Source organism: Plenodomus lingam (genome assembly GCF_022343315.1).
Source record: "Plenodomus lingam strain CAN1 chromosome Unknown contig_14, whole genome shotgun sequence".
NCBI lineage: Eukaryota > Fungi > Ascomycota > Dothideomycetes > Pleosporales > Leptosphaeriaceae > Plenodomus > Plenodomus lingam.
Genome location: NW_027093932.1, coordinates 214,775 through 236,091, shown reverse-complemented (window position 1 = coordinate 236,091; position 21,317 = coordinate 214,775). Strand labels below are relative to the sequence as shown.

At 52.8% G+C, this 21,317-nt stretch overlaps 12 protein-coding genes across 12 annotated transcripts; 3 read left to right on the top strand and 9 right to left on the bottom strand.

Annotated features, from left to right (window-relative positions):
* Nucleotides 1–3,985: 3,985 nt before the first annotated feature.
* IAQ61_002165 (uncharacterized protein) lies at nucleotides 3,986–4,498 on the bottom strand (the record flags this gene model as incomplete). The annotated part of the gene is made up of 1 exon (XM_066095426.1): nucleotides 3,986–4,498. One exon carries the CDS (start codon nucleotides 4,496–4,498, stop codon nucleotides 3,986–3,988), a length of 513 nt encoding a protein of 170 aa, XP_065954262.1.
* A 1,541-nt stretch (nucleotides 4,499–6,039) lies between these two features.
* IAQ61_002164 (uncharacterized protein) lies at nucleotides 6,040–6,981 on the bottom strand (the record flags this gene model as incomplete). The annotated part of the gene is made up of 1 exon (XM_003833992.1): nucleotides 6,040–6,981. The coding sequence occupies one exon, from the start codon at nucleotides 6,979–6,981 to the stop codon at nucleotides 6,040–6,042; it is 942 nt and encodes a 313-aa protein (XP_003834040.1).
* A 724-nt stretch (nucleotides 6,982–7,705) lies between these two features.
* Nucleotides 7,706–8,716, top strand: IAQ61_002163 (uncharacterized protein; the record flags this gene model as incomplete). The annotated part of the gene is made up of 2 exons (XM_066095425.1): nucleotides 7,706–7,771; nucleotides 8,561–8,716. The coding sequence occupies 2 exons, from the start codon at nucleotides 7,706–7,708 to the stop codon at nucleotides 8,714–8,716; spliced, it is 222 nt and encodes a 73-aa protein (XP_065954261.1).
* Nucleotides 8,717–8,804: 88 nt separating this feature from the next.
* On the bottom strand, nucleotides 8,805–9,701 carry IAQ61_002162 (uncharacterized protein; the record flags this gene model as incomplete). Its single annotated transcript, XM_066095424.1, has 2 exons — nucleotides 8,805–9,127; nucleotides 9,650–9,701. 2 exons carry the CDS (start codon nucleotides 9,699–9,701, stop codon nucleotides 8,805–8,807), a joined length of 375 nt encoding a protein of 124 aa, XP_065954260.1.
* A 41-nt stretch (nucleotides 9,702–9,742) lies between these two features.
* On the bottom strand, nucleotides 9,743–9,970 carry IAQ61_002161 (uncharacterized protein; the record flags this gene model as incomplete). Its single annotated transcript, XM_003833990.2, has 1 exon — nucleotides 9,743–9,970. One exon carries the CDS (start codon nucleotides 9,968–9,970, stop codon nucleotides 9,743–9,745), a length of 228 nt encoding a protein of 75 aa, XP_003834038.2.
* Nucleotides 9,971–10,617: 647 nt separating this feature from the next.
* Nucleotides 10,618–11,697, bottom strand: FPR1_1 (FK506 binding protein proline rotamase rapamycin-binding protein; the record flags this gene model as incomplete). Its single annotated transcript, XM_003833989.1, has 7 exons — nucleotides 10,618–10,657; nucleotides 10,783–10,824; nucleotides 11,128–11,148; nucleotides 11,220–11,298; nucleotides 11,394–11,458; nucleotides 11,514–11,556; nucleotides 11,613–11,697. 7 exons carry the CDS (start codon nucleotides 11,695–11,697, stop codon nucleotides 10,618–10,620), a joined length of 375 nt encoding a protein of 124 aa, XP_003834037.1.
* A 1,134-nt stretch (nucleotides 11,698–12,831) lies between these two features.
* Nucleotides 12,832–13,606, top strand: IAQ61_002159 (uncharacterized protein; the record flags this gene model as incomplete). Its single annotated transcript, XM_066095423.1, has 2 exons — nucleotides 12,832–13,025; nucleotides 13,432–13,606. The coding sequence occupies 2 exons, from the start codon at nucleotides 12,832–12,834 to the stop codon at nucleotides 13,604–13,606; spliced, it is 369 nt and encodes a 122-aa protein (XP_065954259.1).
* Nucleotides 13,607–13,839: 233 nt separating this feature from the next.
* IAQ61_002158 (uncharacterized protein) lies at nucleotides 13,840–14,100 on the bottom strand (the record flags this gene model as incomplete). Its single annotated transcript, XM_066095422.1, has 1 exon — nucleotides 13,840–14,100. One exon carries the CDS (start codon nucleotides 14,098–14,100, stop codon nucleotides 13,840–13,842), a length of 261 nt encoding a protein of 86 aa, XP_065954258.1.
* A 46-nt stretch (nucleotides 14,101–14,146) lies between these two features.
* IAQ61_002157 (uncharacterized protein) lies at nucleotides 14,147–14,881 on the bottom strand (the record flags this gene model as incomplete). The annotated part of the gene is made up of 1 exon (XM_003833987.2): nucleotides 14,147–14,881. The coding sequence occupies one exon, from the start codon at nucleotides 14,879–14,881 to the stop codon at nucleotides 14,147–14,149; it is 735 nt and encodes a 244-aa protein (XP_003834035.2).
* A 401-nt stretch (nucleotides 14,882–15,282) lies between these two features.
* IAQ61_002156 (uncharacterized protein) lies at nucleotides 15,283–15,984 on the top strand (the record flags this gene model as incomplete). The annotated part of the gene is made up of 1 exon (XM_003833986.2): nucleotides 15,283–15,984. The coding sequence occupies one exon, from the start codon at nucleotides 15,283–15,285 to the stop codon at nucleotides 15,982–15,984; it is 702 nt and encodes a 233-aa protein (XP_003834034.2).
* An 8-nt stretch (nucleotides 15,985–15,992) lies between these two features.
* On the bottom strand, nucleotides 15,993–17,709 carry IAQ61_002155 (uncharacterized protein). Its single transcript, XM_066095421.1, has 3 exons — nucleotides 17,418–17,709; nucleotides 16,519–17,272; nucleotides 15,993–16,416 (listed from the first exon to the last, which is right to left on the bottom strand). Exons 1-3 carry the CDS (start codon nucleotides 17,459–17,461, stop codon nucleotides 16,255–16,257), a joined length of 960 nt encoding a protein of 319 aa, XP_065954257.1. The 5' UTR covers nucleotides 17,462–17,709; the 3' UTR covers nucleotides 15,993–16,254.
* Nucleotides 17,710–18,742: 1,033 nt separating this feature from the next.
* On the bottom strand, nucleotides 18,743–21,297 carry IAQ61_002154 (uncharacterized protein; the record flags this gene model as incomplete). The annotated part of the gene is made up of 5 exons (XM_003833983.2): nucleotides 18,743–19,112; nucleotides 19,226–20,019; nucleotides 20,074–20,777; nucleotides 20,843–20,870; nucleotides 20,935–21,297. 5 exons carry the CDS (start codon nucleotides 21,295–21,297, stop codon nucleotides 18,743–18,745), a joined length of 2,259 nt encoding a protein of 752 aa, XP_003834031.1.
* Between the last annotated feature and the right edge of the window lie 20 nt (nucleotides 21,298–21,317).

Genomic DNA, 21,317 nt, shown 5'->3' with positions numbered 1-21,317 from the left:
GTGTCAGTCCGAGCCTGGCTCTCATCTCGGGTGGAACACGGGGTCCCGCTTTTTGTAAGCGCGCTATCACACCAGGGTCCTGCGGCCTTGTTTCCCTTGGGTCGGTATCGAATGTAATCTATCAATCCATCCACAGGGGACCACATGCTGTTACGTTTCATCTCGTCTCTTCTCTCATTCGCCTTGACCATGTGTATTCCCCCACCGTACCTGACAAAGCCTTTACATACGCCTGCCGCCTCGGCTACACCACTAGTCCAGCACACACTAATACACCCTGACACAGTAGTACCTAGTACAATAACAGACAGACGCAACACTAACAGTAACTCTGTTCCTCTACCTTCACGATGGGCTTATGGCTTTTGGCTTCCCTCCCATCCCCACCTCCTGTCTGTGCAATGCACCGCCTAACAATATTGGAATCCCGACACGTCTCGAGCTAGTCGTCGCCAACCCTTTCTTGCTCCCCCAGGGCCCAAATTGTCCATGGCGACTGACTTTGTTTGCTCTCACACACACGCACACACACACACACACACACACACCCCCTTGGCACACCACCACCTGTCCTCTTTGTTTCCAAACGCCTCAATCGCGATCGGCACACGCCTCCTTGTTTCAATTCACTGCGCACCGGCTCAAACTTCATCGAAAACAATGAATCAAGCTTTCGCTATACCCTATTTCCATCTTTCCAGCCGTCGCTTGACGTCTTGCACCCCCTCGTCCACCAGAAGGAAGCATGCCCACGAGCTACGTCTCATCTCTTCTTTGTCGCGCTACCATGGCGTGCCATGGACCATGCAGACCAGCAGTCCAATATCCGACCAGCAAATTTAGCTACAATATCGACATGCAGGCCCCAGTGATTCATCGATTCATCGGCTCAGCCTGACTCTGCGCCGATCCCCCAACTTCCCCTGCCACCACAGACAAGGTTCAATCCAAACTCCCATCAACTGCATACAGGCAATAGGAACAAACTCTCGGCAATTCTGCCTTTGTATCCATCTGCCGCACCTACTTGCTGTGCTCACACGGACTGCATGTCGTGATTATACATAGCTTTGTCCATTTCAGTCCCCCCCATTGCTGATCCAACGGTCTAGCCATCGCCCTGCCCGATGATCTCTTTCCTTGTCCGTGCCTCACCCAACATGGGTATGCCTTCTTCCCCTTTTCCGTCCCGTTCCTGCTCGCTTTTTTCATCACCGGCCTGCGGCTCTGCCTTCTGCAATCGTCTTGGTGAGCTTCCCAGTTGAACGGGCCGTGCGTTCGTGGTTAGTCGCGGAGAATAGGTGGTGCTAGGCAATTTCAAAAAGCGAAGATCGTGGCATGACTTGGGTATCGTGATTGATGGCAGGCATTCAAAATAACTTGGCTTGGTTTGAAAACTCTCTCCCGTCTTCATCCCATCTCTCCCCCAGTGTAATGAGCATATCTAGCGGCCTGGACTCAATTCTCGACAGGGAAATTCCTGCCGGGAGAATGAAGGGAACTGTCCATCGCAATAACATCAAGCTACAAGGAACCCGAGGGACACGCAGATGGTGGTGGAATACACGGTAGGAATCGTTGCTCCAGTTTGACCAACCTAGGGACTACGTTCATTGCCTTTTCTCCACCCTCATTCTCACCAGATGGGCATCGAGATGAGCACTGAGCAGAACAAACACACACAAAGTATCGAGAAAGTGTGCAAGGAATTCGCATACTTTCGAAGCAACACCGCGCTCACGAGGAATATCTCCACATCACCCAGTGCCACTAACATCTATCTAACTAACCTTTTCCCTACTTCGCCATCCTCCTTGACCAATTCAATAAGAAACAAGACTGTCCTCAAGATTCAAACCATGCAACACCGAATCTACGTCTGTCCGTTCATGCATACTATCAATATAAACAGATGCGCCTCGAGACCGCAGAGACTGTCACTAAGCCATACAGTCCCAGTCTACAGCGCCGAGTAATGTCCTCTTCACACTGTCGTCACAATCATCATCTCCTTTCTTCTCGCATCAAGCCTTTCCCCCCACCTCAACGCCTCCAATGCTTGTAGAAGCCATGACACTCGCGTTTAACTCGATGTATACAAGTACGCATTCATAACCACACCATCATACCCATGATATCCACACCACGTTTCCACCCATACTGTCAACGGATTCTCATACCATAGAGTACAGGTGCAGCAAATCTGCTTGAATGTTTCTGTTGAGGGGACTGGTGTGGCGGTTGATGGTTTGGGAGTTTTGGGTGTAGTGTACCCAGTTTCTGGGCGTTTTTTTTTAAAAAATTGCGTTTGGTTTTGTTGTGGGGAGGGGGTTTGGTGTGGTGTCTGACAAGAAGGGTGCCGCTGTGTTTGAAGGGGAAGGGCTTGTTGATGCACCGTCCATCAGCGTCCTATTACATTTCTACGATGAGATTTGGCAAAGCTGGACCAGGTTGAAAGGGTTCGAGGGAGATGTTGCTGGGACCATCTATGGGGAGGGAAGTTGTTTTGTTTGCTGTATAAAATCCTTCCTCTTACTCCCTGGAATTATATCGACCGCTTTGGTCTTGCTTGTTTCATTCAATGGGTCATACCTTGCGTAGATGGCGTTTGTCTACGATGTCATGTTAGTATTTGCTTGTTTCTATGCCAGTGTGGGTGGGAGCAGGGCCAACGTAGGAATCCAAGTCTTGAGTGAGTATTCCTATCAAAGCGGCGTGCCGCAAGTATTGAACACCTTCTCATAGTCGTCATTGGGTTTGTGCACGCACGGATTTCTCGTCATGTCGATGTCTTCAGTGTTGGAATGGCGGAGGGTCAGTGGTGTGCAGGATGCTCGTAGCCTCTCGAATTCAACCTGATGATCCGCAAAACTCCACTGATATGTGAAATCGTGGTTGAATTAGGTGCAAAAGGATTGCGATGGTAAGAGTCTTGAATCAAGGATATATTGATACTTGAAAACCTGGCGGTGCAGTATACGGCTCCAGGCACTGTTCAAGAATACAGCAAAGATTCCAGGCCGTTCACTGCTACTGTAAAGGTAGGTGGGCCGATGGCTTTCTGCTTTCTACCTCAGACTGCATGGCTTGTTGTGCGAACGATGCCATGGACGATCCGCAGTGAGTTACCATGGCATAATGCTGGTCACCCGTAATAGAGTATCGCGACGATGGCAGGGACTCGATGTAAATCCCTCCAACTCGCTCTCCCCATGAAGACATGTCCTGGCCTCATCGATCACACCAAAGTAGGTGACAAACAGGCCAATCTCTGTGCACTACAAGGACGATATATCTGCTACATTGTTGACGAGATACCGCCAATGCAAGGCCATCATCGAAACTGCATTGGCAAATGTATTACCAGCTAGGTATAGACAATCGAATTTCTCATTCATACAACATCGCCGGTCCTGCTGTGCTAGAAGTAGGCCCTACTACATTGGACTGATGTGATTCAGAGCCACAAAAACAACCATGAAACCTTCACCGGTCCCCTGAATATGACGACATCAGTCAACAAACTGTCCACCGATTCTTTGCTAGGTGCCGCGGACAGGAAAAACGCATCCTATCTCCAACCATGGAACGTCTCGAGAGTAGTGCCTCGATGTACCGGTATTGCATTTGAGATGAAGAGCATGGGCATCAACGTGGCTTGGAGATGACGAAGCCGATTTCCGAAAATGGGAAGACGAGGATGTACCGTAAATGCACTGCTGAATGTACACATCCAAAATACAAACCTTGGGACGATTACACCGATGGCCACAATCTATCTTGACTTTTTGCTTCGAGCACTTGGTCAACAGTGGCCTGTCGTTCGAACGGGTGGGTGTGCTTATCAACCCATTTGAACTAGACCGTCTGACAACGCGTGGTAAGGGCGGTCCGATAAGACTTTCCAGCACCGATATCGGACGAATGGGCATCAAGGATTGCAGGCAAGCGTACCGTAGTACAGTACAGTTCTCAGCATGGAATACTACGGCAAACCTACCGTTCTGTCGTTGGAAGTACAGTTGGGATCACCTGTCCATGACGGGGAGTAGAGTACATGGGCTTCATCATGCGGGATGGGCAGCGTTATTGCACATGTGCTGGGCCTTTCCGCGGGGATGATGGACGGTGGGAGATGGTGCCGTAAAGGCGTTTCACTGGAGAGAAGTCGACATGTGAGCCCAATGCTCAGATGGTTCATGGAGGGAGATGGGGAAGAGTCTGGCAGATGGTGCATCGAGTCGTCGGCGGTAGTGATGCAGTAGAATGGCGTGGACGCACCGAAAGAAAGCTGGCATGTTCGAGAGAAAGGACCGTCTCCGCAAAAGAAGGATCCGGTACTTGGAGTAGCCAAGGTGGAGGGTACGTATGCTATGGTATTAAGGAGGAATTGATTTCTTACAGCAACGTCGCCACCGATCCCAGTAATCAAGTGGATAATGTCAAGTCTAGAAGTCTGGCTGACCTGGCAATGATTGCATGTGTCAGCCGTCGTCATGGCGTCGACATGTATTCGCCATGTGCTGTGTGACCCCCCCCCCCCCCCCCACCACCACGGATGAAGAAAACTCCTGGGACAACGAGATGGTGATTGGTCAATCGTCGCATCTTGAAGCCCTGTCGGTGTCGAGAATTCATGTGCCGTGACGAACCAGACCGAGAGCCAGACATTGCAGGCGCCACGAAGACTCATGTCCACAAGGGCGTACCGGTACTACTACTCCACGAGCAAAAGGTGCGCGGCAGATGAGGGGGGAGGACACGAAAAACCGACAAAGACAGTACGTGGATCGCCAGTGTTATCGATATCGGCAAGCACGCGGGAAATCGGGGCGAGTGAACGAGTGGAGCTTGTTGGTCAACGGCAACGGCCACAGTAGAGCAAGTCGTAGAGTACGCAGTGACTAGAAACTTAGTGCATCCAACGAACCAGCCCAGCACGCGGCGCAGGAAACAAGCCAAGGAGAAGAAGAGAAAAACAAAGGCAAAAACGGAAAAAAAAAAGGAAAAAAAAAAGGAAAAAAAAAAGGAAAAAAAAAAGGAAAAAAAAAAGGAAAAAAAAAAGGAAAAAAAGTGTACCCTTGATTCTAGACTGGCAAACTACTGCAAGACGAGGAAGAGCTTGCACTTGCCTTTCTGCGTCATCCGCCTGTCAGCCTACGTGTCTGGCGTCTGTGACGAGTTTTTTCCTTCTTTTTGATTTTTGGGCAACTCTTGTCCGCTTGTCTGCGAGTTTCTCGGCGGCTATGATGGCTCATGTGGGTGGGACGTGAAAAGCCTACAGGGACGACTAGTAGCGAACTAGTGGGTGGCAAGTCTCTTTCCAACCCGACAAGGTTGCTGCCAGTTGAATTCCAGTCCGATGAGAGGAGTGCTCGTCGTAATGCTCAGGGACTTTCTACCGTCATCCAACTGCCTCATGCGCTGCAAATAGAGCGACGAGCAAACAGCCAAACACAGGATCATAGCATAGCGAATAGTCCACACAAAATATAGGCAATCAAGATTGTGTATTCTCCACATCAACTACTTTACACCAAACCGGGAGCAGAATCTACCATCAGACTCCTGTCCCTCTTCTAGATACCACGGCAAAGAGTCAAGCTCTTCAAGAAGTAAACAAATGGAAAAAACGACATGTATCCCGCTAGCCAACATGGGGAGACCAGAGCCCTAGAAAGTGGTATATCATGACTTCGTGAGGTGGAAAACAACGGCCAAAACAGAGCGCAGAGACTTTGCTTCTTGTCCGTGACGCAGGGGGCATGTGCTCGAGGCAGCAAGATACGGGATGATTGACAAAGCTAGGTCATGACGGGTGCGCGGTCGAATTGGTGTATTAAAATGAATAGATTGGCCTGCGACGCTGTCTACCCGTCATTACCACAGCTCGCCGTCCTCTTTCTCCGGTGCTGCTCACTGTACTGTCTCCTGGATATATTGCGAAAATAAATAGTCTGCTGACTGTGGACTTGGTATATACAACACTGATTTTCCAAAACAGGCAGTGCCAGTATACACACTGTCGAATCGGGTTGCCTATGCGCGGAAAGGCTGGTGGCGGCGAGCGTGGCCGTGCGCGTGCCTCTTTGCATTGACATACTCGTAGGCGGTGACATAGACGACCTCGACCTGTGTCTTGGTTTTCGGGTCGGACTCGTCCTCCTTGTTGACAACGGCCACAGGGGTGACAACGGGAGGCTGCGCCTCGTACTCGTCGTCGTCGATAGGAGAGGCAGCGGGAGCAGGCGATTGGGCCTGGCTGGAAGAGGCGACTGGCGAAGGCGTGGGCGAGGGGGCATCCGAAGGGGCATCCGACGCAACAGGGGCGGGCTTGTACTCCTCAGTGGGCGCCTCTCCACCGCACATGTAGAATTCCATGCTGGAATGATGATCACAGGTCTTGGTCTGAACGTCATCGGGAAGAATGTAGGAGCACTTGGCGCATGAGGCACCGTCGTGGCAAGAAAGAATCGGGCACCACGTGTTGTCGGCCGAGGCTTTTGCCTTGCCAGTCTGGTTGCCAGCCACGAGGTAGTAGCCCTCGTGCTTGGTAGGGCAATCATTGCCTAGGCAGTCGACATAGGAGACGTCCAAGTAGTTGTAGTTGAATTCTGGCGTCTCTGGCTTGTCTTGCAAGAAGTACTCCAACTGAACAATGTCGTTGCCCTTGCATTCCTCGGTTTTGGAGATTTTGATCGAGACACCCGTGCTGTCTACCGCCTTGTCATAGTTTTCCGAGTAGACCTCGCCCGTCTCGAGGGTGACCATGCCATGGTCTGGGCAGCCATCCCCCTTGAGGACCGACCAGAGATGAACAGGGTAAGGGCAACGGTTGATGATGCGGGCGTGCGGCTCCTCAAAGTTGCACTCCTTGTTGAGCTTGGGTGCTATTCGCTCCTCATCCTGCTTGGATGACTTCTTGGCCGAGGCGGTAGCCATCATGGCCGTCGCGGCGGAAAGGAAGGTGATGAGCTGCATATTGGATGTGGTGTGGACCGAATGGGTGGATTGGGAACAGAGCGAAGAGATGTCGAAAGGTCGAGGGAAGGAATGGCTACTGAACACCTGAAGGAGTGAAGTTATTCAGTGGAATAAATGAGGGTCGACGAAGTCCTGCTTGATGCGGTGCGCAAAGAAAAAGACTCAGTCGGGAGCGAGTGGGGGATGCAAGTCAATAAGAAGGCTGTATTCCAGGCATGGCCAGCCTAGAGCCACTTGGGAGTCCACCCGGCATGGAACGAGTCGTCACTCGGAAGCTGTGGGCTTTCTTAGCTCAATGGGCAAAGTTTGTGGCTGTCCTGAGGACAGGGACGAGAGAAGCATGGCGTTGCCTCTGGGGGGGGGAACATGGTTGGCCACCAGTCAGTAAGCGACCGACCAATCGGACCAGCGTGGTGCCTGGTTGTCAGGACACTTGGCGTACACTGGCCAGTAATTTAAATCATCCCGTGTCGATCGAGGTGCAAAACCAGCGTAGAGACGACGACGGGGGGATGTGACGGGAGCGCTGTTCGTCGCAGAGATTTTCGGTGCAAACATGGCAAGACTTGTCGAGGCATGCCGGTGGACCAAAGTAATGTCGCCGCCATGGATGACGGGAGCCGGGTTTTGTCAACACTTCTCAGCAGGACCAAAGTGGAGGCACCGTGGCCGTCTCTTGCGCACACTGCACGCTGCTGGACAAGAAGGAAATTCTGGGCAGATGGACACTAGACCATCCAGAACCAAACCGGATCTCGCTTGGCCAGGCCCTGCCGTTAACCCGTATGTACTATGACATGGGCGACCCGTTTCCACGGCTGCACACACGACACGGAACAGATAAAGGGGGGAGGAAGGGCATAGGGGCATAGCGAGGGGCCCTGTGTTGTTTCATGGTTGTTGACATGGCAGGTAGGCAGGTAGGCAGGTAGGCAGGTAGGCAGGTAGGTAGGTAGGTATGTACAGTATGTAGCAGGAGGAGAAAAAGGGAGTCGAGATTGGGCACAGCAGTAAACCGCACGGCTGTGATGTGGATGATGGCAGCCGCAGGGCCTGGGTGGCAAGTAGGGTCAGGTCGCGAGTGTGACTGTGGTAGGGTTAGATGGGGGTTCCATACAGTAGAAGAGGCAGCAGAGTTGTGTAGAGGAGAAGAGTGTGGGCGTGTACTCTAAGTTGGGTAAGCGAGCAGGTTCCTTTGATGGTTGGCTGCGGCGTCGGGCAACTGGGCGTAGCATAAGTTACCAGACTCACTCACCAGTTGGACGCTACAATACCTGCCGCGCGCCCTTGTCATCCACTCCACTCCACTACCACGAGACGGAGGGGAGGCGACATGGAGTCGAGAACACGGAATCCAAAGGAATGGCGGATGGATGACTCGGGCCAGAGGGCAGACGGCCGTTGATGGGGATGGATAGTTAGAGTATCGACACACACACACATATTCTAGGTACGGTGGAGATTGCCTGTCTTTTGGCCAATCAACGCCCGCCCATCTCCACAAGTAATCTCCCACAACCCCCCCCCCCCCCCTCACGGAAAACCTGGGCTTGGAATCAACCATCGACGACGACAGCACAGTAATGGTACTGGTACTGGTCATGGTGCTGGCAATGGTACTGACAATAGTACTGGCAATGGTACTGACAATAGTACTGGTACTGGTACTGGTACTGGTACTGGTCATGGAGGAGACAGAATCACATGCACATGCTCATCACCACTACCATGACCACTACCATGGCTTACTCCTATCATTGTACCATACCAACACTACCACACTCCCACACCACACAACATGCATCTCCAACACTCTCCACTTACATGCCCACAGTAGCCGTACTTAGTCCTGTCCACTCCACTCTGGACCACCGGCTACCGTCTAGCAAACAGGCCAACGGACGCGCACACCACCATCCATCTGCTTGCCCACTGGCGACCATGTCCATGTCTTCACTCCCCTCCCTGTCGGCAATATCGCCTGCTTCGGAAAGTGGACTTTGCCATCTGGCTGCCAACCCCATCTCCTGCAAGGAACTGCCAAAGTACACTTCGTCGTGACTGTACTGGGGGAGTACGTGAGTGAGTGCATACCAAAGTGGGTTGGTCTGCCCAGCCTGCAATGCCCTGATCTTGGTCAAGGCTATTCAGAAGACATCAAGCTACATATGCCTTGCGTAGCGCACAACTACCTAGCTGTTTACGACATGTCATCCTTCTGAACGCTACCCAACGCCAGTTTATGATTTACATCATGGTAGCAGTAGCACCCTAGCCTACCTGCTCCCAACGCCTGGCATTACCGTCTTTCCTCGCCCAGAACTTGGTAACAACATACTCACCCAAGTCCTCCTTGATCCACTCCACTACACTTCTCCGCGCTTCCCCAACACACCACCACCACCCCACGGCTAAGCACCATAGCCATCGGGATCTCCAAACGGGACACTCAGTCAAACAGTGGAGCAGAGCGGCCCGCCATCGGTGTGAGCACACTGCTCATAGGATCACACTCGTCTCGGGAACGGGCTTCGAGGCCGAAAGAAGCAGACTTCCGGCTCATGTTTGCTTACACGTTCTGATTGGTGGCGGCCGTGCATATTGTGCTCGAGTAGGTAAACGCCCATCGCGACCATGTAGATCTGGCCAATGGCCAAGTTGATACGGCGTACGGCTTCAAGTGGTGGTTGGTTGGTTGTGGATGTGAATGCCATCATCTTGGGTGTTTGAAGGTGTGTGGACTTTTCAACTGCCAGAGTTATGCGTCAGCCGCCACTACCGCAAAGTCGCCTGAAGGAATCAGATCGGTTGACTGGTCTGGATCGCCTTCGGCAGGTCTTGCGGGTCGGTCCAACAGGTTTGTGGCGTGTTGCCGGTCTACCCATGGCCATGTCAGCATCATCTCGTCACCATTGCCTTGCACGCGACTGACTGTGCTCACATCAAGCAACAACGTTGGTTTTTGACTCGCCGCAGATGACCCCATCAGCTTTTTAGACTTGCTCCATCTATGAATATAGGGGCGTGGTAGAAGCCAGTCACACACATGCTTGATGAAGTTTCTTCGAGCGAAATACGGAAAGACAGGGCCCGGAGGCCTATGGGAGCGTCTTTGCAATGTATGCCATTTTTAATCAAGCTTTGAACAAGCATCTCGACTATCCTCTCTCATCTCTATTCCGGGTATAATGAAAACACTTTTACCACCTAGAAGCACGGAAATACCATATCTTGCTGTCCAACGGACAATTAAACATTAGCCAAAAACCGCGCCCTCTTCTACCCAAATCCAAAGTAGAAATATAAAACGGGTGAAGACTTCATAGCACCTGGAGTCGTAGGTAGGTGCCGCCCTCCAAAGGAAACCTATAGTCGTGTGCGTCTCTTGGGAAAGAATGAGGCAAGCCTACGTTGGGCTCTCATGAGGAATGATGCTGATGCTGGTCTGCGTCGGTGTGTGGCGTGGCGAAGCATGGACGACCAGCCTTCGTTGCAGCATGGGGCATCATCCGGGCGCCGTCATACCTCGCCTGAATACGGGTTTTGGCAATGGCTGCACATGAACATGTGACCATGAACATGTGTCGATGGTGGCTTCTCTCGAAACGCGGTCGAATCTACGTCGACGGCCTCTCATGCCTTCTTCCCATTGATGGCCTTGAGCTCGACATCACTATTTCTCCAAGTCAGATTTCGATACTCTCGCAGTTTTCAGACGTGGTCACGACTCACGCCACCAAGTAGACCCGACGGAAATTAATTAGTGCATGTGGGGGTTTATGAAGGTTGGGCACCTACAATATCAACTTTGCGTTTGCTGGAATGTATCCGAGAAAGCCACTACGAGAGAGGTTAGCGGCTGCCCGTGTTCAACTGATCTTATAAACGCATTCGATGGTGACAGGAGTCCAGGCACAAAGCATGCCACGTTGTTTGCATGGCTTGGAAGGCACGGCGGTAGCTGCGGTGTGGCTGCGAAAATGGAGCGATGATCAGGTGAAAGTGCCACCATCTCCCTGTGCCGTGGTTTGGCCTCGCTGGATTAGGTAGGTATATCAGGCTGGCCACCAGCGAATAAGCGTGTGCCGGTTCCAGGTCCGTCAAGGCCTGGGTCATGGGTTGAAGGAGTTCATAGTGACCTACCGAGCCCCATAGCCATAATCGCTATATATAAAAAACAGCGTCAGTCGTTTTGCATGTGTTTCCAGTTTGGTGAGCTGAGAGTGCCAACGTACGCTGATATTGTCAAAGTCGCCTTTTCACCGAGTGTCATGGGCGAACTGCTCTGAGACCCTAGAATGCCCTCATCCCAACCTGCACTGGAGAATCAGCTCATGTGGCCATATCGCTGTGGAATCGCACGGGCCGGAGAACAGAACCTGTTGGACCAGACCTGGGAAAGGACGTACCTCGAATGACTCTGCCAACGCCGATCGGGGTAATGAGATCGCCGCGACCAACAGAGGTGTCAAACCTGAGCTCTCCTCGTCAGTCATCGATCCGTTCGAGCAGGTGAGCCCTACACGTACTGTTTTCCCTTGCAATCAGGAGCATCTTCGTCAAATAGCCAGCCTGGTAGGTTGTCAGATCCAAATGCACACGAGGGCATCTGGGAGTATCAAAGGTACCGGTGTACTCCATGGAGACCTCGTCATTTTTCTTGGGAGTATCGATGCCATTTCCTGGCCGTATGACGGCTTTCTCGACGACCATTATGAGCCAAAATTTGATACGAGGGCTTCAAGCTGGGTCAGGTATATGATCCAATCTCGTGTCCTAGCACAATGGGGGGGAAACAGAGACCGTATATAGGCTTAGGTGATGGAGGTATGCTCGTTCGGGCCAGTGAGCTCAAGGAGATAGTAATGTTTCTCGACAGCCGACAGTCAGTATCCTCACAAACCTGGCTGGCGGTTGGGGTTTAATAGATGACGGACGCGTCAGTCTTGGAGCGGACAGCCTGGCTCAAGCTCAGACATCAAAGGTTCTTCCAGAGGACATGGTGTAGGGTGTAGGGCTTTGCAGGACATCTGTGCAACAGACTGGCCTGTTCCATTCGTTCCCTTCTCTCAGGCGATCCTTAGCTCATCCGCATGGCTGGTCCGCACCCTTTTCCAGTACCTAGTAGTAACATAGTAGCATAAAGCGGCCGTCGGACCACAGCCGCCGGTTAGTTGTTGTATGTTTTTTCGGCGAATGCTGTCCGATGAATGGATGGTATGGCCGTTCCAACCCAGAAGTAACGTTCGGGTCCGCCCTTGTGTGATCCGCTCGTTATCCCAGCTGACACGCGACTGGACGCTCCACCGTCTGACCAGGGGTTGGGGTTGGGGTTGGTTGGTACCCGAACCACACAGGCAGCTTCTCCCGCGACTACCGACATGTACGCTGTCTTGTACACTGCAGCTCTTCCCGAGCGTTGCCAACGGGATGGCCAACTACCCGCACTGCTATCAACCCGGCCAAGCTGCTCTCACCTTGAACCGCCCCGATAGCCAACAAGCAAACGACGGCATGTCAGCAACGAGCAAGATATGTTAGGTAGCTTGCACTCCTCCCAACGACTCACAGCAGAGGAAAAGACGGATGGATGGCCCGTTGAACGCATGGCGCGGTCGCTGAACCTTAATGTCCACATGCGGTCGTGGTACGTGCGCATTGGTGATATCTGGACCTTTTGCTCTCTGTACACTCTTCGTCAGAGGTTGCACAAGAAGAAACAAGGTTACATGTCCGCTGTATGATTACGCCTGCCGGGCGTCATTGAAACTACCTGTTTACACAAACAGCCCTTGCGTGTAGAGTACTCTAGTACGTACGCTGCCTACGGGCCCCTTGGACAAAGCCATGCTAGTGGCTGCTGCCAATTCCCAACGTCTACCTACTACAGTACCTAGCGCTGACATGAGTGAAGTTAGTCCTGGCTTTTCCTCTCTGTTCGAGGTAGGTGTTGAATTTGATACCAAGGAAACAGCTGCGATCAGCGTTTGGCCCTTGGATCCAACATGGGCAACAACAAGCCACCCGAAACCTGGCTCCAAGTAACCATGCCATAGTCAAGTATGTACATAGTCAAGTAGTCAAGTAGTCTCCCTGTCGCCTGCCAATCAGAACCTGGTCGGAACAATATCCGATTGCCGCGTCGAGGACGATGCATCATCCTCCAAGGCGACTTCAATCAAAGTGCGACGTTACTAGAAGCGGGCCTACCTACTAGGCATGTGGCTATCGTGCTTCTCGCGGCAATCACAAAATAATCCTCTTCCTCTCCCACACACACACACACACACACACACAAAATAGGTAACGGAGGCGGAGCCCTTGCCGCAGCCGACACACGTGGGCTTTGGCCCACAGCTGTGCTTCCGCCACAGACTTTTTGTCACCCTCTTCCTGGGTTTAACCTGGAACAAGAGCCGAGAATGACGATCGTGAGCCTTGTGCAAGGACTCGGGAGACCCAGGAGTATGGTCTGGGGCCGTCCAAGCTCTCTCCACTTTCAAAGCCTATGTACGTCGCGCTTGCAGCGGCCGGAAACATGGAGAATCATTTCATGACAGGATGGTCATGGCTGCGTTGTGGTGACGACAAGGCTTGTGTCTCAGTTAGCGAACCAGCATAGCAGGTACTGGGTATAACAGTGTACAGACACACACACACACACATCACAAGATCCGCGGGAACGCAGGGCATATGATGGAGAGTATATACCACAGCACTGTAGTACACACTGTAGGACGTTTGGTCAAAGTCGGCAGTTCTCCGATGGATGCTCCGTGGCATGCCGCCAGGGGAATGTCGCCGCCGTTGCACACGAGGCTCCACGAATTTATCTACTTCGGCCAAGGAATCATCTCAGACACCGATGGACTTGAAGTAAGAAAAATCATCGGCGGCCTGAACGGAACCTTGGCGCTGTAATTTTGCCCAAAAGGGCAATTGCGCCAGATGGGCTACAGTGATGCTAGAGAAGCCTATACTGGGGAAACGGGTCCGCTGCCGTTCACCGTTCCTATCAGCAACATGAATTCTCTCGATCCCTGTCTGCTGGATAAAGGCCAACAAGGGCTGGTAGTTGGTACCTATCTGATCGACGCCATGACTGTCATCAGACATGACGAAGCCACCCTGTAAGCGCAGAAATGCCTAGGTACATGGAATCTCAGTAGACTGTGTGATCTGGAGGCGGTTCATCGGTGTGACGAACCTGACATATGCTTCTGCAAGGGTACGGCTCGGCCAGGCCTTTGCGCAAACCGGACGAGTTCAACTCGAGAAGACCTCCATAAGCAGCAACGTATTCCAGATTGCGTTGTATCTTCTCCCACACACGAGCCATGCCTTCAAACCCGACATCGCGGTGATCGCTGAACAGTCGTATCAGGTCAAAGTGGCCAACGACGGGCGGTTGCAGCGCTTGAAGCATGTCGTACTGCAAGTCGAAGTAGTCTTCAAAGAGCCTCTCGTCGGTGCCACCGGCTACATCACGAGCTTTTTCGTACAGCGCACGGTCGAAATCAATAGGTATGGTATGCGTGTGATGGACGGAGCCCATGAAGAAGTCAAACGTGTGTCTCTGAAGGATACTTTGGATCCCCTCTAGAGTAGAAGGACGTATAAATTCGGATTCGAAGCCGATCAAGATTTGAATTTCATCAGAGTAAACATCTCGCAGTCGATGAGCCTCGGCGACAAATTCCTCGAATAGCTCTATGAGACTGGTCTCGGTATGCTTGGCTTCCTCTTCAGGATAGAAGTCTTCCCGGAGCCTTGGTATGTGTTCAGTCAGCGCAAAGGTGTGAAATCCCTTGGTGATGGCTGCCTGGACGACCTCTTCCAACGTGTTCTTTGCATGTGCGCAGAATTGGCCCGAGTGACTGTGGTGAGAGTAGGGCATGGTAGGGGAAAAGTTGGTCAGGTGGGTAGTGAGGTAGGTAGGTAGGTAGGAAGGTATTTGAAGAGAAACCAATTGTATTCCCACCCAAACTATTCTCGCGAGATTTAGGTTGCATCAGGTAAGCTGGATCCTGATCTAACTAATGTCAATGGATCGATCAGCGTAGGTACAAGTCTTATTACCTAGTGTTGCCGTCTCGGGCACAATGTGGGGTAAGTAAGTACCTAAGTCACTCCCCCCCCCCAAAAATCAACCCCCACACCGTAAAAGAGTGGACATGATAGTGAGAAAAGCTGTCCATGACTGGCTGATCCATCATCTTCTGTGACAGGTACCTGTTTGAATCAATCGAACTGGGTCCCAAGACAGCATAGCCTAGCGTGGTACGAGAATCGTCGTCCATGCTACCGCCAGCCAGATCATTCAACTATACAACCAATCGAGTACCGGCATCTGCAACCATGTCAAGTCTCCAGCAAACCACTCTCTCCCATTCGACCCCTTCTACAATCTACTTTGGCTACGGGTCGAACCTCTGGCTGCACCAAATGCACATTCGCTGCCCTGAATCCACCTACCTAGGCATAGCACGTCTGTCCAACTACCACTGGATCATCAACGAGCGCGGCTATGCAAACGTGGTCGAATCCTCAGATTCAAGCCCCGAGTCTGCGTCCAAAGCATCGAGCTACGCCAATGTCGTCTTTGGACTAGTATACAGCCTCTCGCCTTGCGACGAAGCACGTCTGGACAGAAACGAAGGCGTCCCCGTTGCCTATACGAAAGAGAAGCTCGAGTGCGATTTCTGGAAAGGCACGACGGAGACGAAGGTGGACACCAAGGGGCCTGCGGACGAGAAGGTCAAGATGCTCGTATACATTGATCGGCAGCGCACGGCGCCAGATGAGCCGCGGGAAGAGTACATTTATCGCATGAACCAGGGCATTACTGATGCAGTGAAGATGGGTGTGCCCAAAGAATACGTCAATGAGGTCATGAGAAAGTACATCCCGGCCGAGCATCATACGGCAAGCAAGAGTATAGAGGACTTTGCAAAGGGGCAGGCTGTGCAATTCAAGGACGAGAGTGGGGTATTCAAGTGAGCGCATGGTCATAGTCTTGTCAATTAGGCAATGATTCTAGTCGAGAAGGAGACAAACTAGTAACGTGATCCCAAGCCCCTGCTATTCAATCGTCATCCCCTCCTCCCTTTCCAGCAGGCTACATCTATGTGTTGCGCACTCTAAAGTACCTCACGGGCCTTGCGGTAGCTAGCCTAGCAACGTGCGGAGCGTCAGTTAGGATTCCGATAGCGTTGCTGCAAACACGCATCAGACATGACTAGGTGATTTCAAGGACGCTGTACTGGCAAGCTAAAAGTCAGAGGACTGATGTCTACGCACCTCTTGCTCGACCTGCAACTGGTCCACGACAGGCGCAAGCTCTGACAAGATCTCGTAGGCCTTCTTGTGGTATTCAAGCTGGGCAGCAATGAGGTCGGCGAGATTGCGGAGGGGCTCGGGGGTGTCAAGGACCTAGGATGGTATTAGCAGTGTGCTTGTGAGGAGAGAGAGAGAGAGAAAGGTGTGTGTGCAGTCTGTCTTGGTTGCAGAAACACGAGGTGAGGCGCCACTTACATTCTTCATGACCCCGACAGCCTCCTCCGTCTGTGCCACAAACTCGTCTTCAGCCTGCTCAATCTTGGCCCTCGCCTCGTCGCTCAGATCCTCGTCGAGGCCGTCTTTGCGGCCAGCCTGGCCAGGCAGGGCAAAAGCACCTCCCTTGGCATTGGCCTTTGTCGCATCGAGGCTCAACCGAGCGTTTTCCACGGCCTTGCGCGCGCGTGTAGCGAACTGGATGTTGGTGTTGAGCGTGGTGCTCCAGCCGGCCAGGAACCGGCTCTGAATCTGGGCATCCTGTGCCAGGCGCGCCTCACCCAGCTTCTCGCTGGCAATCGCGTACTTTTCGAGCGCGGTAGCGAGCGGGTCTTCACTGGAGCCCGTCTGCTCCGAGGTGAGGGTGTGTGAGGCATTGAGGGCAGCGCGGGCGACGGCGTGGCTGAAAGTCTTGGGCTGCGGCTTCGCTGACGGGGGCGCAGTGAGGGCGGCCTGGGCTTCGGCAGGCGACGTTGCGCTCGAAAGGAGGTGGACCTTTTCCGAGACAGTGCGGCCGAGATCGTTGAAGGACTCGCGGATGTTGGCTGGGTAGTCGTAGGCCTCGTTTGCGTATTGCGATGTGACCTGAAGCATGCTATTGTGCACCTTCTTCAGCGCATCCACGCGCTTCTCGAGCTCAATATAGTCGGGCGGCAGCTGCGTCTTGTCCTCGGCCTGGCCGACCTGCTCCTTGACATATTGCTGCGTCCGGGCAGCCCATGGTGTGAAGGAGGCGCTGTGGTCAGCAGGTCAGCAATGTGCTCTACTCACTACAGCGCAATCTGGTGGGGCATAGCAATCATAGAAGACATAGGTAGCCCAGTAGCCTGAGTGGTGAAGGTGAGAGGAAGAGGGAGAGGGGGAGGAAATGAAGCGCCTACGAGATGTTCTTCCCAAACGCGGAGATCTTGCCAAGGTTCTCCATGGCTGCTGCTTGGACAAGGCGGTTGGTAGTTGGGTGGTCAGGCGCTGAAGATGAGTGGGAATGGGCTGCTAGTCGGGCGTCGTCGGGCGTGGTAATGGACTGAATCACTGGATCGAGGTTCCAAGGTTTGCTGTTGAAGCGAAACGAACGAACATGTGCCTGGTGAGTTTGCCCACAGCTGCCCCAGCTGCCAGTAGGGATGCTCTTGGTCGCCCTGAATCCCTGCCGCACACTAGTCCGAATGCGCGCACGTTCACTTCACCTTGCTGTCCTACATATATGGTATGTACCTACCTACCTACTACTACCATACACAGTACACACCCATGTCCACATTCACACTCACATACCCAACTACTATACTACCACAGTACACACATGCACGCAAACAGCCCAGATGCAAGGGAGGCCAGCACAGCAAAGTCGCCACAAACAACATCTACACACACCCTGCTGCATTGATGCCCAAAGCGAAGGGGGTTCGAGGGTGGTGGTGGTGGTGGTGATGGTGGTGGTGGCAATCAAATATCATGTCCAGCCTCGAAGACCCAACTACATAGTAACATGCTGTATCAGGTGTGCCCAAATACCCGACACGGCAACAAAAGCATCCTTTCCAGACCTCGTCTGCGAATCAACTCTCTTCCACAGGTTCGACCAAAGGCGCTGCTGTGACTGCAAGTGGATTGCCATACGCCACAACGGTATCAAGTGTCCCAGTGTCTCTCCACATCCTGTACGAACTGCCAAATCACTTCTTCTCCTTCTCCTCCTTCTCCCTCTTCTTCTTCTGCTAGTCTATATAGACTTTTTTTTCCTATTCACTCTGCTGTGGCGCATGTCCATCTCCCTTGCGGCAATACCCAGATCGATAGGGCAAAAAAGGTCGTTGTGAGATCTGCCTCGAGGTTGAAACTAACGTGCAGCACACGGCCCATGTTGCACAACAAGACGGGTCTTTTCGCTTCATTCTGCCTCTTCCGCCCAAGTGTGCTTCAAGGACCGTTGCACTTATAATGGCTGTTGTGCACTCGGCCTGCAGCATGCGTCGGCTGTGCCACGCTGCCCGATCCACTTAATCACAGACGCCTCTCGGAACCCCATCTGCGTGCTAGAGTCGCAGGGCTGACTACAGCGTTTCCGATCCTCTCTACCACGCTGTCACCACCGCCTTCGCCGGCGCATCTTGGTCTCATGTGACGTAACCTGCCGTACTCTGATCCAACAACAGTGTGCACAGCATTTGGACAACGACAGATGGTAGCAGACAAAAACGCCCGGTCATTGGAATCCCGATCCGTACGCTTCCGCCTCTGGTCGCTTGCCATCGGTTCCATGCCCCGAATTCCACGCAGGAGATCCGTACATGTCGTTTTCCTTTACACTCGCATTACCTAGGCCATCCGCGCTCGTCACTGTCATGTTGTCTGACGGAGGAGAGTCGCTGATGGTCATGGAACTGAAGATGCCCCTCATCTCGCGCAAGTCGTCAGAGACCTGATCTTTCGGTGCCTGACTTCTGTCTCTGATGAAGTCTTTGATCGACCGAATAATGGGCGGACAACCTTCATCATTCGGTAGCCACCAGTCAGAAGGCCCAATGCCCATTGATTCGAGCATACGGTTCCGGAGGACGTCTGAGTAAATGTACCTGCCATGGCATTAGTTTCATTGCTTTGGACTAGGCTGCAAAGGATGTGTTTTGACAGGAGTGTAAATCGATAAAGGAAACGTCTGGAGAGCAGCAAATGGCCTTGTACATACCCAGCAGCTTCAATCTTGGCAAAAGTTTTGCGGCACCAAGACACCGTCTTTGCATCCTTGGGCAAGAAAAGGGTTGCAATAGCAAAACAAACTTGCGCCTCCACTAGTGTACCTGGTGGGGCGTCGGGGTACGCACACATGGCCTCGAAGAGCTGTATTGCCCGATAGGCGGTTTTGGTGACTTCTGGACTGGGCGGTTGTTTCAGGGCCATGGACGAGGATATATTGAACATGAAGATGATCCCCCATGTGTCCAAGAAGAGGTAATTGGACGTCCATAACGGCTCACCCCAAATCAAATCTGGCTCATAGGGGTCGACAATATCCGCAGGATCGGCCTCTCCTGGTATGCGATGGACCTTGTGGGCAGGGTTCACAAGAGCCGGCCCCAAGCCATCCTGCAAGCTTTCCACTTGCTCTCGCAATATCGGTAGCTGATGCATAAAGTCTTGAGGGGTGATGAGACCCTTGCCAGCACGGGCAAACAAGTCATTCGAGTCCTTGGCAACCAAACGTGAATGCGCGAGGCGTTCCTCATACTGCATGCCAACGTCGTCGGGATTTTCCGCAACCTTTCTCACATAGCAGTCATGTACTGCTACATACCACTCTCGGCCAAGGACTGCTTCTCCGCCAGACTGAAAGCCTACAAAGAGGTCGAAACGCGTGTACCAGAGAATGACCTTGAGTAGAAAGTCGGATTCTGTCATGCTTTGTGGCGTATACAACCGGGTGAGCATCTCAAAGGCGGCCTTGTGATGACCCATCAGATTCACCCAATCGCCCAGCAATTCCTACGTGCAAAAACGTTAATCTCAGACCTCAGTCGCCCCTTGAGGATGCCTTACCTCGATACTTGCGAGCTGGAGAATGGTGAGGAAAGTGGGAAGGCCTTGTTTCTTATTCTTGGTGATGGAAACTCGCAATCGGGAGACGGATTCATTGTAGAACTGGAGGAAATTGGACATGCGACCGTCTGGTTGGGAGAGGGTGTGGAAGTAGGCTGCATAGCCGGCGACTGCGTATTTCAGAGGCTCAAACTTCATCGCGCGAGACAGGAAATCGCCCTTGAAGAAGTTGTGTGCATCGCGTTTGAGGGAATAATGGTGGACCGTGATGTGCGTCTGGAAGTAGTTCAGGTAGAACTGGAGATCACGAGCCATGGCTGAGCCAGGCTTGGTAGCCGTACAAGGTTTGGCAGCTTGCGCACTGCCTTTGCGAGATAGTGGTGGACGCACAGTCGGTGGAACCGTCGAAGAGGCCTCTGTCGACGGTGACGTGCTCGGATCGAGGATCGAGCGGGGCGTGTGTGACGAGTCTCGCAGATCCTGACTTTTGGACGCTGCATCGTCGTCGAAATCAACATCGTCGTCGTCGTATTCGTCGTCGTCGTGAATGGGCGGAAGACGGTCCCCTCCGTCCTGGTCATGGTCCTCCGGTGACGAAGCATCGTCCGCAGAGGATGATTTTCCCGGCCGGGACCCACTGCGCGACGTCTTTTGACCAGATTGAGAATCTGGATACTTGCACTCTCGGTTTCCCTTGCGGCATCCTAGAAAGAGCATGTCAGATGATCGTCCGGTCAGGTCAGCAAGAACATGTGCGAGAGGCACTCACGCTCACAGGTCGGATGGTTCTCGTCACACTGCGAGGCACATCAGCTTCTGCGTTGATCGGGGTACAAGCACATGGACGAAACAGAATCGTACCTTGACTCTGCGTTGCCTGCATGTGAAGCAGCCACTCCTCGTTCTGCGGTGCTTTACCGGCTCACCTGGGACCAGGCGCCGACGCGCGCGCCCACTCCCTGGCACTGAGCCCATGGCGCCAGACCCATCCTCGTACTGGTCCATGTAGCTGGACTGCCCAGCAGGAGGGTCTGCAAACGACAGGAAGGAGGGAGGCACGCCAGGACGAAAAGGATTCTCTGGCAATGTTGGTGCGTAGGAAGCATGGGCAGCCATGGACGAGGGTGCAGCATGGTGAATGTTGGCTCTGGGGATTGACGAGGGGTCCACGTGGTAGTAGTGAGGCGGGATGTTGTGGCCCGGGGGAGGATAATATCCAGACATACTGTGACGGCTACGGCTTC